The sequence below is a fragment of the Odontomachus brunneus genome, unplaced genomic scaffold (assembly GCF_010583005.1).
Source record: "Odontomachus brunneus isolate Ranch 3 - 2012 unplaced genomic scaffold, Obru_v1 Obru_scaffold_010, whole genome shotgun sequence".
Lineage (NCBI taxonomy): Eukaryota > Metazoa > Arthropoda > Insecta > Hymenoptera > Formicidae > Odontomachus > Odontomachus brunneus.
The window spans coordinates 3029131-3046366 of record NW_022639460.1 but is presented as its reverse complement, the minus strand read 5'-3'; the positions used below and the strand labels follow the sequence as shown (position 1 = coordinate 3046366).

General features: G+C 40.5%; 3 protein-coding genes across 7 annotated transcripts in view; 2 read left to right on the top strand and 1 right to left on the bottom strand.

The window, feature by feature from the left end:
- LOC116840592 (integrator complex subunit 9) overlaps positions 1–3056 on the top strand; it is a 4718-nt gene extending 1662 nt beyond the window's left edge. The window contains exons 4-11 of the mRNA XM_032807479.1: positions 100–341; positions 593–839; positions 922–1102; positions 1184–1419; positions 1664–1875; positions 1956–2141; positions 2253–2447; positions 2587–3056. Of these exons, the coding sequence (XP_032663370.1) occupies positions 100–341; positions 593–839; positions 922–1102; positions 1184–1419; positions 1664–1875; positions 1956–2141; positions 2253–2447; positions 2587–2706 (1619 nt within the window). The 3' untranslated portion in view covers positions 2707–3056. The remainder of the gene's footprint in view (positions 1–99; positions 342–592; positions 840–921; positions 1103–1183; positions 1420–1663; positions 1876–1955; positions 2142–2252; positions 2448–2586) is intronic.
- On the bottom strand, positions 3027–7547 carry LOC116840593 (FUN14 domain-containing protein 1). Of its 5 annotated transcripts, XM_032807484.1 has the most exons (5): positions 7409–7547; positions 5336–5494; positions 4993–5188; positions 4655–4733; positions 4129–4279 (listed from the first exon to the last, which is right to left on the bottom strand). In XM_032807484.1, the coding sequence occupies exons 1-4, from the start codon at positions 7492–7494 to the stop codon at positions 4656–4658; spliced, it is 519 nt and encodes a 172-aa protein (XP_032663375.1). In that variant the 5' UTR covers positions 7495–7547; the 3' UTR covers positions 4129–4279; position 4655. The 5 variants fall into 5 exon arrangements, with proteins under 5 accessions (XP_032663371.1, XP_032663373.1, XP_032663372.1 ...); XM_032807480.1 differs by lacking the exon at positions 4655–4733 and having other exon boundaries at positions 3027–4279; XM_032807482.1 differs by lacking the exons at positions 4655–4733; positions 7409–7547 and adding an exon at positions 6057–6223 and having other exon boundaries at positions 4091–4279.
- Positions 7548–7594: 47 nt separating this feature from the next.
- LOC116840590 (histone demethylase UTY) overlaps positions 7595–17236 on the top strand; it is a 69349-nt gene continuing 59707 nt past the window's right edge. Inside the window, exons 1-3 of the mRNA XM_032807469.1 lie at positions 7595–7737; positions 8240–8493; positions 8693–8801. Coding sequence (XP_032663360.1) covers positions 7670–7737; positions 8240–8493; positions 8693–8801 — 431 coding nt within the window. The 5' untranslated portion in view covers positions 7595–7669. The remainder of the gene's footprint in view (positions 7738–8239; positions 8494–8692; positions 8802–17236) is intronic.

Sequence of the window (17236 nt, the reverse complement as noted above, 5' to 3'; positions counted from 1 at the left end):
TATATATATATATATATATATATATATATATATATATATATATATATATATAAAATATATAATAAAATATTACAATTTCAAAAATATAACACATCAAAGGTATAATATATGCTACTGAACCCACATTGCAAATTGGACGGTTCTTCATGGAGGAGTTGGTGGAATTTATCGAACAAACTCCAAAAGCAACACTGGCCAAACACTGGAAGGAAATGTTACATGTGTTGCCACCTCCATTGGCAGATGTAATTAAGCCGAAATCTTGGAGGCATATTTATTCCATGTCAGCCATAAACTCTGCACTATCAAATATCCAGCTAGTTGGATACGACCAGAAATTGGTAAGTTAAAGAATGATAGAAATAGTAAATTACAGTGAGGCTATAAAATATAATTTAACATAAAAATATAAAGAACAGGTTATGAAATTATTTAGAAAAGAGATGAGAAAATTAAATAAATCGAAACTCCTGTAAAATTAAAAAAATTTTTTTTCTATGAAAACCAAATAAAATTTTTTTTATAAAAACTAAATAGATTTATTTAGGAATAATAAAACAATCTGTCAATCTCACATTTTGATTATTTGTAGGATATATATGGTGCTTTAACAGTTACACCTATCAGTTCTGGATATTGTTTAGGAAGCAGCAATTGGCTGATATCCTCCGATCACGAGAAAGTTGCTTTCGTCAGCGGTTCGTCTACATTGACTACTCATCCAAAACCCATGGAGCAAGCAACATTGAAGCATGCCAACATGTTGATATTGACAGGTTTAACTCAAACGCCAACTGCTAATCCCGATACGATGCTTGGAGAATTATGCATGACTGTTGGTAAGTCTTCAGTTGATCCTTTACAGTACGATTACTTGTATATTATAGAGCCAATCTTACATATCTTTTGATATTCTTGTAGCTGTGACTCTCAGGGCAGGGGGATGCGTTTTGATACCCTGCTATCCTTCTGGTGTGGTATACGATCTGTTTGAATGCCTGAGCACGCATTTAGATAAGTCGGGTTTCACACAAGTGCCTCTGTTCTTTATCTCGCCGGTAGCGGAAACGTCATTGGCGTACTCAAACATACTCGCTGAATGGTAGGGTCAGCGACTTTAACAGACTCACAATACTCTTTCTTTATCTTTTTAGTTCGTTTATTATCGTCATTTACATTCTAGGCTCTCGACAAATAAGCAAAACAAAGTTTATCTTCCAGAGGAACCGTTTCCTCACGCTTTCCTCGTGAAAAACGCCCGCTTGAAGCATTTTACATCCACGTATGCGGAAGGGTTCAGTAATGATTACCGGCAACCTTGTGTAGTTTTCTGCGGACATCCCAGTCTTAGATTCGGTGATGCTGTGCATTTCGTACAGTTATGGGGTAACAATCCTTTGCACACAATAATCTTTACAGGTAAGTAAGAATAACCGGTAATCGATGTGGCGAATTTTTATTTTTCTTTTGTTCGCAATTTATAAAAAAATCTGGAACATTGCTATGTGAAGCTTTATTTTTCTATTTTTCATTTTATTTATCATTTTTGACACGCGCAATTGTATAAACTTTTGTACATGAAATGTCAGATATCTAAGGTTTTAGTGAGACACGTAAGCGTCTAATAACTATATCATGTCTCATTCGGGGGACCGAATTACAGAACCAGATTTTCCGTATTTGGACGCTCTCGCACCGTTTCAACCGTTAGCTATGAAAGCAGTGCATTGTCCCATCGACACGTCTCTCAACTTTACTCAGGCTAACAAACTCATACGGGACCTGAAGCCAGAACATTTAGTTATACCGGAATGTTACACGCAGCCACCTTTAACGGCACTGCATAGAATGGATCTGGTCATTGAACCAGTGGGAGTTTGTATTATTTCCCATTTTTAGTAAAAAAAATATTTCAATCAGTCGTCAAATCTACCTCGAATGTTTTCATGTTAAAGGAAAAACCTTTAATTACATTCAAACGGGGAGAAGTGATAAAGTTGCCGTTAAAGCGGAAAAAGGGCCGCGTGTTTATTGAGCCGGAGTTAGCGGGAAGCATTGTGCCAAATGAAATACGACCAGGCTTGAGCCTTGTTTCTATTACCGGAGAGTTGGAAGTTAAAGATAATGTGTATACTATAAAGGTAATTATTAACATACATATTTCTTAATTTGCCGAATAAGACTGCTCGTTTGACCTGGGATCCGATACATCGAAATGCAAATACCTATCTTTGAAAACGTGAAATTTGCAGGCTTTAGAAGACAGGCCAAGTGTTAAGAGGAAAGCATCGTCGAGTTCGCCAGTGCCTGTCAAGGAAGAGGTCCTTAAGGAAAGGAAACACGAGTATGGAAATTTAGATCCACAGGAGCTACTTCAGAAACTTAACCAAGAAGGATTTCAGGGCGCTAGATTACAACACACACCTACAGCCACGAGTATTCACTTGGTACATGAACTCTTACTAATGCTACTTAACATTTAATGCACTACTCTTCAGAAGTCGGCAGAAGTCGTCCCTATTACTATACAGATTCTTCGATTGAATTTAGAAGGACTTAACTTTAAATATACATATCTACTTGCAGCAAGATGAGGATACTCTGATTCAGATCGGGGACAATTCTACGCACATATTTTGCAACGGTGATCAAAAGATCCGTAGACGTCTGAGAACTATAATCATGCAGTGTCTGAAAAGGTTTTGAGGTGCAATAATCTTTAGAGTATTCTGACATTTTCCGATGTATTTTATGTGACAGATCAACATTTTATATATATATATATATATATATATATATATATATATATATATATATATATATATAAAATTTATTCTTTTAAAAGGTGTTTTGTATGTAAAAAGTGTTTTTATACTTCTTTTTTATTCTAAGATATTGATCATTAATATTATGACTTAATTATAAGCGAAACAATTTTCTACCGTCTTATTAGACAACACGACGCTGAAAAAAAGTGGCTCTACGAAGAGGCTTTTGATTATATTAAAATAATTTTACTTGTAAAAATTTCTAAATTACATATATTTAAGAATCAATTTAACGATGTCGCTATACATTTGGCCATACTGGAGATTAATATATTATTTTTCAACTAAGTACTTATGATATCATAGCTAAATGACCGAAAATTGTTCATTTTGCAATGGATATTGTTAAATAATTTTTATTATAGGTACATATTTTAAGTTTATATAAACAACACGATAGAAATATTTAATAATCAGCAAATGAAGTATATAAATAATACAAGATTCGAAATTCTTTACGGTAATGTAAATAGTATACAATACTATATTAACGTTTATATCCTGAGGTGACTATTTTCTTGCTGCATTCTGAACGAACAAGAAGTCTAATAACATTTTATCCACATTCGTTATGCTAGATTGCAACATTTACGCGTGTTTTTATAATAACTCTTGTACATGCTCTACATGTAATAATATTAAAATGATCGAAACTAAAGTTTTTTAAACTTGCAAATAGGAATAAGACCAAGTTCAATATATACTTGTGTATCACAGTTAAATCATTGATTGAATATCTCATTGCACTGAGACCGAATAATATCTCAAAAATTTGTAAAATTATTTCATATATTTGAAAAACTAAATATACGTACGTGTATACCCTTAAATTTTTAAATAACCTCACATTGTGCAATAATCAAGAATATTTTAATATGCGTAGCATCAATATTTTAGAATGTATTTGATCCTAAACCTATTTGATCCAAAACCTAATAGAAAAATATGCCAAATTCATGAAATAGAATACAAAGTAAACAAAACACAAAATCTATTAATTTTAAAATCACGCTATTCTAAATAATTTAATTTCTTTTTCTGCATAATCTCAGACGCAGAGAAAAAATTGGGGACTTTCATACGTTTGATGCGCGTATTAAGTGTAATTTGCCACCCATTTCTTCAGCTCGTTGATTTTGTTCCGTACTTCATTTACAATAGTATAATACTCTTCGACGTCGTCATGATCACCAATGACGGAACTGTTTTCTACAAGAATATTAATCTTTTTTTGTTGCGTTCAGAGTGCAGCAACTTGTTACCTAGTTGGCAGTAGCGATTCCAAGCGCGACTCCCGCCACAAAGGAAACTAGGAAGAAGTGAAATTCGTTCGGTTGGAACAGCTGGTCACTGTCACCGGTTAACGTATGATACCAGCGTCGTGCTCGATTTTCGCCTTGTTTCAGTAACCGTTCGGCTTTATCCACCTTTCGATCGACGTATCTTTCGACCTAGAACAACAACTCACGTCAAAGAGTACAGAGATTGCAGTATATCGGAACAGAATAGGCAAATTCTTTATATTAAGATTAATGTGACTTTAATCCCCTTTAAATTTTGCTACATTATATTTTAAAGAACGTACAGTAAATAAATGTAAGTATTTTTATTGAGAATTACATAAAAATTATATAATCGTAATTTTATAACTGATATAAAGATTAAAACTAAGATCAATAACGTGTTAGTAAAATCATTCAAATTATAATATTGCTTCTATTTGTTTATATAACATTGGATACAATTATACTGTAATATTAATAATGGCAATATACTGAACGTTCTTTCACATTTTCATGTAAAATTTCAAAGTTACTGTTCTTTACTTCACCAAGTTAGACCAATAATGAAACCGCCGAGAAAACTTGTAGCAGTGTACGAGTTGTTTCTCCATAGTTTCCCTACCTGCAAGTAGTGAAAAACTATGTAAAAATATTGGAAAAGCGTGTACATAGTATTTTTCGTAATATGTAAATTGTCAAGCTGATGCAAAAGATCTTTCTTATTTTTTACATAAAATTGTAAATGAAAATTTCAATTCCTTTCAGTAGTAACATGATTACTCATGATCTTGCTAATTTTTCCATTTAGAAAAAATCTTCATTGTATTTTGAGCACAAATCTTTAAAGTGAAACACACAGGCACACTAATTTTTGCACCAACCTTATCCATCAAATTTGGTCCCTCGCCAGTTATTTTCTCCTCTACTTTATCCGTAATCTTTTCAGCTTTTCTCATAACCTTATCCCAATTAATTTTTATATAGCCCTGATGTGCAGCAATTTGCATTATAATGATACCACCACCTATTGCACAAGCTGCTACCTTTCCAATCTTCATAGTGACAACCCCAGTGACCCTGATTACAAATTATTCATTCAGTGTTCTTAATTGACAGTTATGAGATAGTAATTATGTATATATCTGATAATTGATATTGCATGAGTAATTAGATATTTAAATAATACAAAGAAATAATTATAATGAAATATGAAACATAGAGTACCATCCTGTTGTGCTGCCAATGATCATCTGTTTGGTTGCTGAAGTCTTGCTTACATCACCTAGGAATTTTTCTAAATAAGTTTTTGCTCCTTTCGAAACATCTATGCAATCTTCTTCACTTTCTTCTCCTTTGCCTCTCTTAGATGTACTCATCTTGGAGCTAAAACAATATATTATGCAAAGAAATTTGTAGTTCTTTTTTGAAAATAATATTTAAGAACAAATTTATACATATATGTCCATACAATACATGTTCCTGAATGACACCTATCAAATTTAACTCAAATCACTGATTATTAGGCTACAATGACAGTTACTTTACGGAAAATCACGTGACGAATATCGCACCAAAACAAATAGATTCCGTGATCGTCATTTGACACATATCTACGATACAACGAAAATGTTAAATATATCGATGATGAAATTTTACAGAATTCGTAACGTTTTTTTTCAAGAAACATCACGAAATATCGACAAGAAAAAGCAAGCAGTTGTCATTTAGCATGGGTTCATTGAAATTTAGCCGCTAGCAGCCGAAAATTGATTTGGTGAAGAATCACCGAACACTGAGAAACAAACGACGACTACCGTTTTGGTTTTCGTACTCCGGAGCGAAAGATATTCTTGATAGCCGACATGATTGCCGAACGTCTTTAACGTTTTCAACAGTGACGATCAGCGAAGAGGTATCGTGATGAATTACACGTTTCGAAGCTCACCTCTCTTTGGCAAAACACTTGTATACCCACGTCGAATTTAGCCGCTGACAAGTATCCTATAAGATCGAATATGAATGCCTCATCTGTGCGCATCTATGTGATAATTGCGGACAGAGGGCTCTCGCGTTGTCAAGAAGACACGAGCGCGCAGAACGTCAATCGCGCGCGAACAAAACAATCGGTCGTTCGACATAGCAGGACTACGCATTTACTCGTCCGTAATTTTTTGTAACCGGATTTTGAAGCAGGTATATCATGCGAAATATATCTTTCCCTACGAAGAAGAGCCGCGTATTCTCGCAACGTATATAAAGTTCGGTTAATTTACTTTCAGATCTCGAGTATCCGTGTTTCCGAAAAATGGCAGCTGTACGTTCATTCGTCTTCCTATATCTCCAAGAATTTCTGCAAGTATTCTTATTTTCAAGCAAGTGTTTTCAAATATCACATTTCCTTGTCGTATCAAGTGACATGAAGGGATGTTTAGTAAAAGCATAACGCATTAGCGCATAATACATAATGTGCAAATACGAATATTAAATATTCATACAGTTGATTGTACAAACAGAAATGTCGCGCAAATTTCCGAATTTACATTTCAGAAGATGGCGACATCGACAAGTGTTACGATAAATTACGTGTTTTATAAAAGTCACGCAACAATAATCGAAGAACGCAGACATTATCTCGGTCGCATTCTACCCATAAATGAAATATATGATATAGGTTAGAGAGAAGCCAATTATCGATGACTAAATTCATTTAGAGCACGCTCGTGCTGAAAGCCTGATTTTATCTTTATTGCTCATTGCTGCCGAAGGAACATAGAATGATATTTTCAGCACGAAGGCATCGAAAACAGATTTGGTCACACTGTGCCATAGATGCGTATATATCGTCAGATTAAAATCATAAATCGGTAAGCTAATACTGCATTAATAATAATAAAAAAGCATTATTGATAACATTTGCGTATATTTATATCAAGTGGTCAAAGAATATCGACAATATTAATGTCTTTCGAATATCTGCGATATTCGAATGTCGAATAGGTTCATTGTATAGAACGATATTCATAGATAGTTAGATCTTATATTCAAGACAGTCGCACGGAAATGGCGATCAGAGCGGCGATAATAGTCGCGTTTGAAAAGCGCGCGTGTCGAGTGTGGCGTACGCACACGCCTTTGGGTTCGAGTGTAGCGCGCCGTGTCACGCAGGACGTGGCGGCACGTAGCGGAGCAGGAAAGAGGCGAGTCAAAGTGGGGTGGGAGGGGGCCGCGGCCGGCGTGCGTTCGGCAGCGCTCGGGCGCATTCGGGCGCCGACACTCCGCGGTAACGGCTGATCGTACCGTCGCGTGACTGTCGCTGTGGTGGGATTCGTGCGTGTCCGCACAGTCGTCGCCGTCGTTGATTCGCGCTGTTTCGCGCCGCTCATTCGTCGTGATGAGATGACGACGCCGCGATTTTGCTCGCATCAATTTATCGCCGTCACTCCGATCGCGCGAACACTGTGATTTAGACCCGCGAGTGAACGATGCGAACGTCCGTGCGGTAGAAACACACGCGCGCGCGCCTCGTCCGACTCCGAGTCGACACTCTCTCTCGAAAAAATGGCACAGGACACCGACGACATCAACCTCACGCCGCAGGAGTTGCAAACACTGTCGGAACTGGACAGGTAATCCCGCAGGTGTTTCGACGCGCGTATCTCGTCCTCGTACACTTTCATCCGTCGTCGGGAACACCCGGAACGTCGGATTGCGCGGTCGCGGTCGGTATAACCTAGAAATGCGTTTGACAGCGCGCTTCTGCGCGCAACCTACTGACACCCTTTCCGCGCTTCCGAGTGTACCACATTTCACGAATGTGCCGCGAAATTTTCGCGATGACAATACAGACGAGATATCCGATGCGTTAGACATTTATCTTAAAGATTGCAAAATCGAGGAAAAAGAAAGAAAAAGTGAAAGCTATATATTAGTGTCTCGTTTCGCGACAGTCGTTTCGCGATAAAACGTAGATTATCATAAAATGTAAACATTGATGCGCAATTCTTTACTTGTCGACTAAAAACTGTTGTTCATGTCGTGAGTGTACTGAAATGTGTAGTAAAAATAATAGTGAAGACTAATTTTTACGCGATGTATACACAAGGCGATTTTTCTGCTTTGTATGTGCAGTCGGCAGTTTGGCTTCCTTAAGCTGAATTCTCCGGAGCAGACCAAGAAGAAGGCCTTAGTTGTACGCGCTGTCAAGTATCTCGAGCGAATGCTCGTGCAAGCTCAAGCAGAGAAGCAGCGTAGAAAGGCTGATAGCATGAAGGCCAGTGTCGAGGAAACTAAGGACGAAGATGAGGACAAGGGCATAAGCATCGACCCTAAAACATACTGCAAGCTGGGACACTTCCATCTTCTCTTAGAAGACTATAATAAAGGTAGGGTTTTTAGTATCTTAAAACAATTTTTTAATATCTGCTTCATATGCCATACATGACACACTATAGAGATTTGCAACAGCAAGAAACAAATAATTTATGTTGCGATAAAATAATTTATTTCTTTCTTTTTATTGTGTGTGTGTATTGTCATTAGCAAAGTGCAAAATTTCTCAGTATATTCTCATTTTTGTTGCAGCAATGTCAGCATACCAGAAATTCTACTCCTTGAAAGGTGACTATTGGAAAGATGCTTCATTCCTCTATGGCCTGGGTCTAGTGTACTTCCACTTTAATGCCTTCCAGTGGTGAGTGAATGACTACATTTCTTTTTTTTTTTTACCATATGTCCAAAGGGAACACTGTATCAGACAGATCCTGATAGTCAAATAAGCGTTTACAAAATTAGGAAGACATATCTGTTCCTAAATTCAAGATTTTTGTTCCTTTGGACTGTGCTTTTTACATTCAGAAACTTTTCCACAACTTTCTTCAAAGCTTGGGGGATTTATCGTGCATGGAAAATCTGCCATTAAGGCTGAACTCGCTACTTATGAAATACTCCATGCATTCATCTCGCCTCGAAGGCAAAGAGCGCGGTTAAAAGAATATCCTTAGATAGTGAGCTCGCATACCCTGTTTTATCTCTCGCGCGTAATTCTAACGCGAGGGGCTCTCGTCCTCGCTGAACTCTCGCGGTCCTAGAAAAGTAAGGGCGAAGGGCCCAGCGGTAAAAATGGCGCCGTCGGAAAAATGCCGTAATCTCTCACGAGAGTTGCTCGCCTTGAGAAGGGGGCGTCGGCCCTTGGACGATGTACACACAGGGTTCATCGTCCAAGGGCCCGCCACCGCTATATCCTCGCCATTTATTTTTTAATTTCGCGCCGATAAGGACAGAGTCGCTTTTTCGGGCGTCGATAAAGCCGCACGTGTCGATAAGCTCGCGCGCCGATCGATAAGTGTCATGAATCATGAGAGAGCAGCGCCATTTTGCATTGGCAGTCAAGTGAATCACCGCGATTATCGAACGGGCAGGTAGATGATGGTAAAGCTTCAACGTTATTGATCCATCGGTCGTTTGTTCCACGGATTGCCTAAAACATTGCAGTGTTACGGACGACGGAGATATTGCAAACAAAACAAAGATGTTAACAGGGTAAGCCGTTTTTTTCGCGATTTTCGATAGTTCGTCCGGCGTCTCGACAGATGTCGCTCGCGCCGCGCCACCGAGACGGCCAAGTGCCTACGTGCCGAACAGCAGCGAAGCCATGGCGACTTTATGGAGAGGGAGGTCGGCGGCAGAGGGAGGGGTGGCGATAATAGGCCAAATATGCACGTCTCGCGGAACCGAAATAGAATTTCAGAAACGCCACGTAACTCTCGCGAACCCTTCGTATATATAAACAAGCTCCGCGGTGAATTCGCGCTCACGAAACCCGCCATGAAATGTTCGATCTTATCGCGCCCTTCGCCCGTCTCGTTTCGATATCCCACCGGAAATTCGGCGTACCGGAATGCGCACGGTATCGGGACGGAAGGAATGCCGGTTGAGCAACGAAAACGGTACAACCCGCGCGCTCACGAGATACACGTTAACCACCGCGCGCTTTGCAAAACCGGGCATAGACCTAATTGGGAGAATCGCGTGGCGAATTTGACAACGAGGAAAGCTGACCTCTCGGATCGCGTTATCGAGATAATCGGAATGGATTTCCAATTTTTACGTTCTAATTTGATGGCGTTTATTGCATGAAGATTGCTCAGAGAGAGATCACGTACGCCCACCTCGAGTTAAAGATAGACATCGCGATAAAACGCGTGCAATCGTTGCGAATTTCCCAGAGGTACGAAAAGGAAGAGGGAATCCTCTTTCCCTCTCCCAGGTTATTCCCGGTAATAACAACTTCCGCGGAAACTCTACGTACAAACGAACGACATTCAATTCGTGCCTCGTGTAACTCGCTTTATATCATTTAAAATGGAAAGACCACGTCGCAGTTGAACAGTGGTAAACGCACTGAAATGGAATTCTTTATCGCGCCGCATAATGCGTGGGGCTTCGATTTAATTTCGCGAGTCGTGCGCGATACGCGTTTTTCCTCGATAACGCGCGCCTGAAAATGCACGCGCTGTTTTTTCCGTCGCGTTCTTGGCGCGCACAATGAAGCGAGAGCGAATGGTCGCGCAAACCGTCGGCAGCTTACTCGCGAATTTGTAAATTGGGTCAGCTTGCGCTTGGCTCCTAATTGGCGCGCTAAATATAGACCGCGATTTACCCGGAAGATCGCGATACCGGATATCATTCTCTCCCTCCCCTCCGTATGCATCCGCGCGTTCGTCATTTTCCATTGTAATCGCTGGGTCGAAAGTTCGGCCACTAATCCACGCGTCTTTCTCCGATACGATAAACGCGTTATTCGTATTTTGCGAATAATATGAGGAGTGTCAACGGTAGTACTTTTAATCCACGGCAGTGGTGTCTTATCTCTTGGGGAGAATTCACACCTTGGCAGAAAAGTAGAAGCCAATCGAAATTTGTGCTGGAGGTCGACAGTTCCTGTTTTTCTACAGTTCGCAACTTCTGATTTCTCTCTGTTTTCTGCTAAAGTGTGAATTCTCTCTTAGAAAATGAGACTTAGACTCATAGACTCTTAGACTCGTAAACTTAAAAAAATTTGCACTTTGATAAATGCAGTTGTATGTGACTAATGTGCGCAGTGAGCAATGCATCTCTACAAATTACATTTCAGATATATCACCAAGAATGTACATGTTATATATAAATTGTATTACTTTAACACTTACAAGTAAATCTACCCAAAAGGTACACTCTGATTTCTCTTTAATTTGGCACAAATGTAAAAGTACAAAAAATATTTAGGTCATACTTTTTTTATCTTGGCCTACTTTGAGTTTCAGTTTATAGCTTTTTAATGTTCTCACTCTTATCATCAACAAGTACACAGAGAGAACGATTTGACTGAATCAAATAAACACTTCTTTGGAATAGTCCAAACGAATTTTTTGATTAATCGAGTAAAATTTTGTTTGACGCAACAAAATATTTATTTACGGCTCAGTTCCAAAGAAATATTTTTGTGTCAACCAAATAATTTGTTTGGACTATTCCGAAGAAACATTTATTTGATTCAATAAATCGCTTTTTCTGTGTACAACAAAACTGCATAAAAAATAAAATTGAATACAAGATATAGTTAAATAATTTTAACAAAATCGGCATAGCTGAGGCACGAACCATTCTAAATTTTTTTAGTCGAGATTCCAACCGAAATATTTCAAATCTGTGCTAAACTAGTTAAAAATTGTTCGAATCTCGGCCAAATCGAGAAATTATTTGTATAAATAATTTTTTTCAACTTTTTACATGTTTTTTTTTACATTTTATTATTTATACAAGTAATTTTACACATTTGACTTTATATTCATAATCAACAAACCAAAAACGCCTATATCTTGTATTCAATTTTATACATTTTTGTTGTACTTGTTGATGATAGGAATGAAAAGACTAAAGAAGCTATAAACTGTTCGTGAAATTCAAAGTAGGCCAAAATAAAAAATATGACCTAAATATTTTTTGTATTTTTACATTTGTGCTAAATTAGAAAGAAATCGGAATGTAACTTTTGGGTAGGTTCACTTGTTAGAAATAGTAAATTTTCGAATGAATTCAACGCAGAATAGTCTGGATAACACCGTCGCAATATGTTGAATAAACGCATTATATATATTATATATGTTAAAAATTTTATACAAGCATTTCTACACGGATCGATTTTAATATAGATACAAAATATTTTTCACCGTGTACGAAAAGAGGTCTTAAATACAGAGAATTGACGTATTATTTGTTGATAAATTGTTCGTCAATTTCGGTAATTCTTTGAATAAAATATATATAGATATATTACAACGCCGAGGATTCAAACCAAGCAGCGCAAACACTTGTTTAGGTTTATGATATAATACTGCAATTTTTAATCACACCTGAGTGCAGTTAAGGGCTGATGTATTAAAATAAAATATTGTACGGTGCGCATACTACGTTTCGCTTAACGAGAAAGGGATAAAGAAAGAGAGGCAGGCCGGAAGGGGTGGTTTCTCCTGGTAATGAATTTGCTATTGTGAGTCGCGTTAGAGCACTTTTCTTCAGCTCTTTGTCCCCGTCGACCCTTTACCCCGGAAAGTGCGTGCGTGTGTATGTACGCGTTCGCACACAAGTACGCCGTTCGTAAATAAAATTGCGCATGTTGCGCTTTGTGTCCGCCCCTGGAGTTGGACGGAAGGGTTGAAAGCTGAATGCACATTCGTAGGCGGTCGCATGGTCGGACTTCGTAACGGGATCGTTTGAATTGGTAATTAGTCGCTATCGCGTCTCTATCGATTATTTTTTCCTATTTTTAACGTCTATTAACGAGTCGGGGATGTATACGCGCGTGTACAAAAGAGGAGGCAGGAATAAAAAAAAAATGGATCGGTTTTCGGGAATATTTTCGACATTTTATTAATCAGAATTCAAATATCTCACAATTCGTGATTTTGATCTTGATGATAGATTTTCTGATAAACCTACAAATGGCGAATGATGTTGTTGTCGGAATATAATATCAATTATACAAATAGTATAAGTTGAAGACAACAAACGTATCTTTCTCACACTGCGTGCGCTGCGTGCACTAGACGCAACTCTTTAGGCAACCCTTCAGGCAACCCTTTAGGCAACGATTGTTTTGCCCCCCTTTTACTCTTCAGGGATCAAATTGAAACGCATCTCCCCGAAGGTGATTCACATGCGACGTGATTCGCGCGCTGTATCGACGATTCTATTTCCAAACGCGGACGGAATATTTACACAAAGGAAACGACAAACGAAATAGTAAAATAAAATTATTCATCGCCACTCGGCGAGTATCGCGTCTCGAAAGTGTTTTATTGGGAAGCTCGTTCCGACCTTAAGTTGCTCTTACATATTATTCGTTCAATCAATTTTACATCTTTAAATATCGTCGGGAGATTCGCCGGATTTCTTGGAATAAATTTCTGCAAACATAGAAAGAGAGAGAGAGGGAGGAAAGAAGAGAAAGATAAATATACAGAAAGAGCAGGGGTAAATATTCGGCGACGATATTCGCGCAGCACGAACCCTCGGTGTCAGCGATGGTACCCGCGAAGGGAAAATAACGCGACTAGGAAGGGTGACTTTTATCCCCGGGCGTAACGCTCGGCTTTTTAGCCGAGCGGGACGCGGAACGTTGGTTCGTGCGTCCGCCATGGCGGAGTGCCGCTGGGTCACGCGCGACGCATAGAGATGCGTTGCAGACGATCGATTTTACGGCTTCTACTTCTCCTCTACGCACGTGTTCCGGCGGTGTCGTGTACGCTCTCGCGCATCCACCGCGCCGCACCGGTCGACCGCAACGCGATTCTTATCCCGCGACGAGCTGCCGTGGAGAACAGCTCGTGGTCTTGCGACGAGAATTTCAAGGCCTGGTAGCGCGACAAGACCAGCTAACGTTTTCCATGTTACGGTCAAATTGGAGATCATCCGAGAGAGCGAGCGAGAGAGAGAGAGAGAGAGAGAGAGAGAGCTCAACAAAAATATTTTGTGACAAAGAATCTTTTACAAAATTTTATATTTTTCTGTCTTTTTTCCTTTTGACATTTCCGCGCTGGAATTTTTAAGTGGCAAAGTCGGTCATCGTTTGAAGGAAAATATCTCTTTAGTGTAACTTCCTCGCGTTACTGATCGGAATTACGATCCTATTTTCGTCGTAACTTTTACTTTATTCCATCTTGCTTCAACGTGTTACTGTCTCGGTGCGGCACTTTGGACATTTGGCGCGAATTTTTCACGCGTTTACGACCGGGTACGACTTCGGTGCACGACTTTGGACGGGTTGGCGCACGTGCTCGCAGAATATATATCGGAGTGCACCAAGTCGGACGGGTTCGCACCCTGCAGCGAGAGTGCAGAGCAAGGTGCATGCGAGCTCTGACCCATATCGTGCGGTCGATATTCCCTGGCCCAGATCCGCTTCCTGAGATTAGTATTTTTTCCACGCAAGCCCGACGACGATTGATCACCATCAGATCGCCGCGTCGAATCGCGTTGTGCGCGCTGCACGTAATGTTCCGCCTAGGGCTTGCTTAAATTCATTATTTATTAAATACTAGCGAACGCGGAAGCGTTCTAGAAGAAGCTATCCTCGAGTACTCGTATTTTACCTTGGATACGAGTCACCAAGTGGCGATACTCGGTAGCTGCGATGAACTTTGGTCAATAAAGATAAGCTCGAACCGCGAATACTGTCCCCTGCAAAACTATCAATACCTCGCTTCGGATATATTACCGATGCTGGCTGGCCGACGAGCAGGTGGTCAGCATCGATGACGATAATAACGAGCTTCAATTATTAAAGATCAGTGCGAGCGCACGAGGATACTGCTCGGATTATTGTTCTGCGGACTGACATGGATAGTAAGCTGAGTATTGATACTTTGCACGGAGAGAATTTATAGTAAAAATTATACTAGAATTGTAAGCGAAGAGAATAGATAGAAATTCCTTTCATTTCATATGCGCCCTTCGGGTCAAAATATTAGTATCTATTATTATCAGCATTTATATAATCCATATATTACTTGATTAATAAAGATTTTCATTCCATTTCTTGCAACATTTCCTATATGATACTATTCATTTTGACAGAATGCCTATCTTTTTGGGCCATTTTCTCCAAAGTGATGAGGTGCGTCACTTTGATACTTGTATATCTTTAATCTACTCATGAATAGGTACAATTTTATTAAAAAATAATTTCAGATTTCGAATGCCACAACATGTGAGGCTAAACCTGATTGTACTTTTTACTTTCTATAAATTCGCTTTATAGCGAGATGAATCCTATTGACAATCGGTCCATTCCTGCACTACTAAAAATATAGTAAAATTGAAAAGAATTTACACGAAAGAAAAGAAAGAAAGAAACTGCAATATTCTCTCCGTGTATAGCTGGTAAGTTTCGCAGAAAGAAGGGACTGAGGATGACAACGGCGAGTCTTAAATCATTAAAGATCCGCGCGAACGCATAAGATTGCGTTCCAGGTATTTGCCTTCATAGATACAGCCATATATCCGCGCTTTGCAGATGAAAAAAATATGACAACGATAGGAGCGAGTTTTTAGTCACAATCACCGCGACATGCACGTATTGCTACTTGTGAGTGTCGACACCTTTTTCTCTCTCTCTCTCTCTCTCTCTCTCTCTCTCTCTCTCTCTCTCGTGTTTCAAGTTAATACAAGTTAATAGGCATTGATAGCTGATAGACGACGATAAGAAGGTTAACAACGACGACGGAGACGACGACGACGACGACGATGACGACGACGACGACGATAACGACGACGACGAAGATGACGACGACGACGAGTCACTTCGCGTGTTGTTTGGCGAGGTCATGGTCAGCCAGCGTGCTGAAACCGAGAGTCAACAAACTCTGGCGGCTCGCTGGCGAGCGAGCGAGCAAGCGAGCGAGCGACCAGCCATCCGACCGGACAGTTAACCAACCCACCAAACGTAACCCCGACCAAGCTGGTTCCTCCCAAGCCAAGCCATGCCAAGCCAAGCCTGTCGGTAGCGGATTTCGCTGCTACCGCTCTTTTCCTCTCTTTCTACATCTCTCTCTCTCGCTCTCTCGCTCTCCTCCCTCCTTCCTTTCTCCCCCTTCTTCTTCTCACTCCGCGTCCCGTTCGCAATCTCTTCGGCGCGTCCATCTAAAAATAATTCGCCATCATTATTTATAGCCCGCCTGTTGCGTGACGCTTCTTCGCGGCAGGTGCGTCGTTCACGATCGACTATGACGATTAGACGAAAAGAAACTCGCGAAAGACGTATGATCCTCAAAGGTCGCGCGCTCGTAGCCTCGTCGCATCCTCGACGACGTCGTCATCGTCGATTGGGCTGAGAGATCGGATGTATTTGTTAGTTTCTTTTGGAGTCAAGTGGTTAGTTTCTTTTGGACACAATGGATATTAGATTGGGGCGAAGAATAGGTAAAGGAATCAAGTTGGGATCGTGTGAAAGGGTTATCTATCCTTCGTTATCCTTGATATCTTTCATTGGCTTTTCTCATCGCATCCGTCACGCGGGCGCGATGCTGTGCATAACGTCGAGCGCGGGTTTATCGACATTGTAACCTGTGACGTCGACTTCGTCGTCGGCGGCGGCGGCGGCGGCGGCGGCGATGGCGGTGGCGGCAGCGGTGTCGATGGAGGTGGAGGTGGTGGAGGTAGCATCGCTCAGGACTCGCTCGTCCCGTGCCCGTGCTCGCAAGAGTTGTGACGTCACTCGGTAGCGGGGCGACGATTTGGCGAATCCTCGCGCTCCACGTCATCGCCTGCCTCCGAGTGCACTCTTCGGGCTCGTATCTCGCGCGTGCGGTGGAGACGGTGAGTCACGTGACGTCACGACCGGTGGGACAAACGGACGGGCGGACGGACGGACGGGACGACACGGCACGGCACGGCACGACGGCGGAGGTAAACGACCTCGCGGACTGAGTTCAATACACCACGACGACCATCGAGAGAGTCGGAGAGAGAAAGAGATATGGGCCGCGAGAGAGTCCACGACGACGAGTTCCTCCATCGTTGTTTGTAACGTTTCGCTCGCCTTCCCGTGGAAGGAAGAAGCAGCCCTCCCTCTCCGTCCGTGTGTGTCGT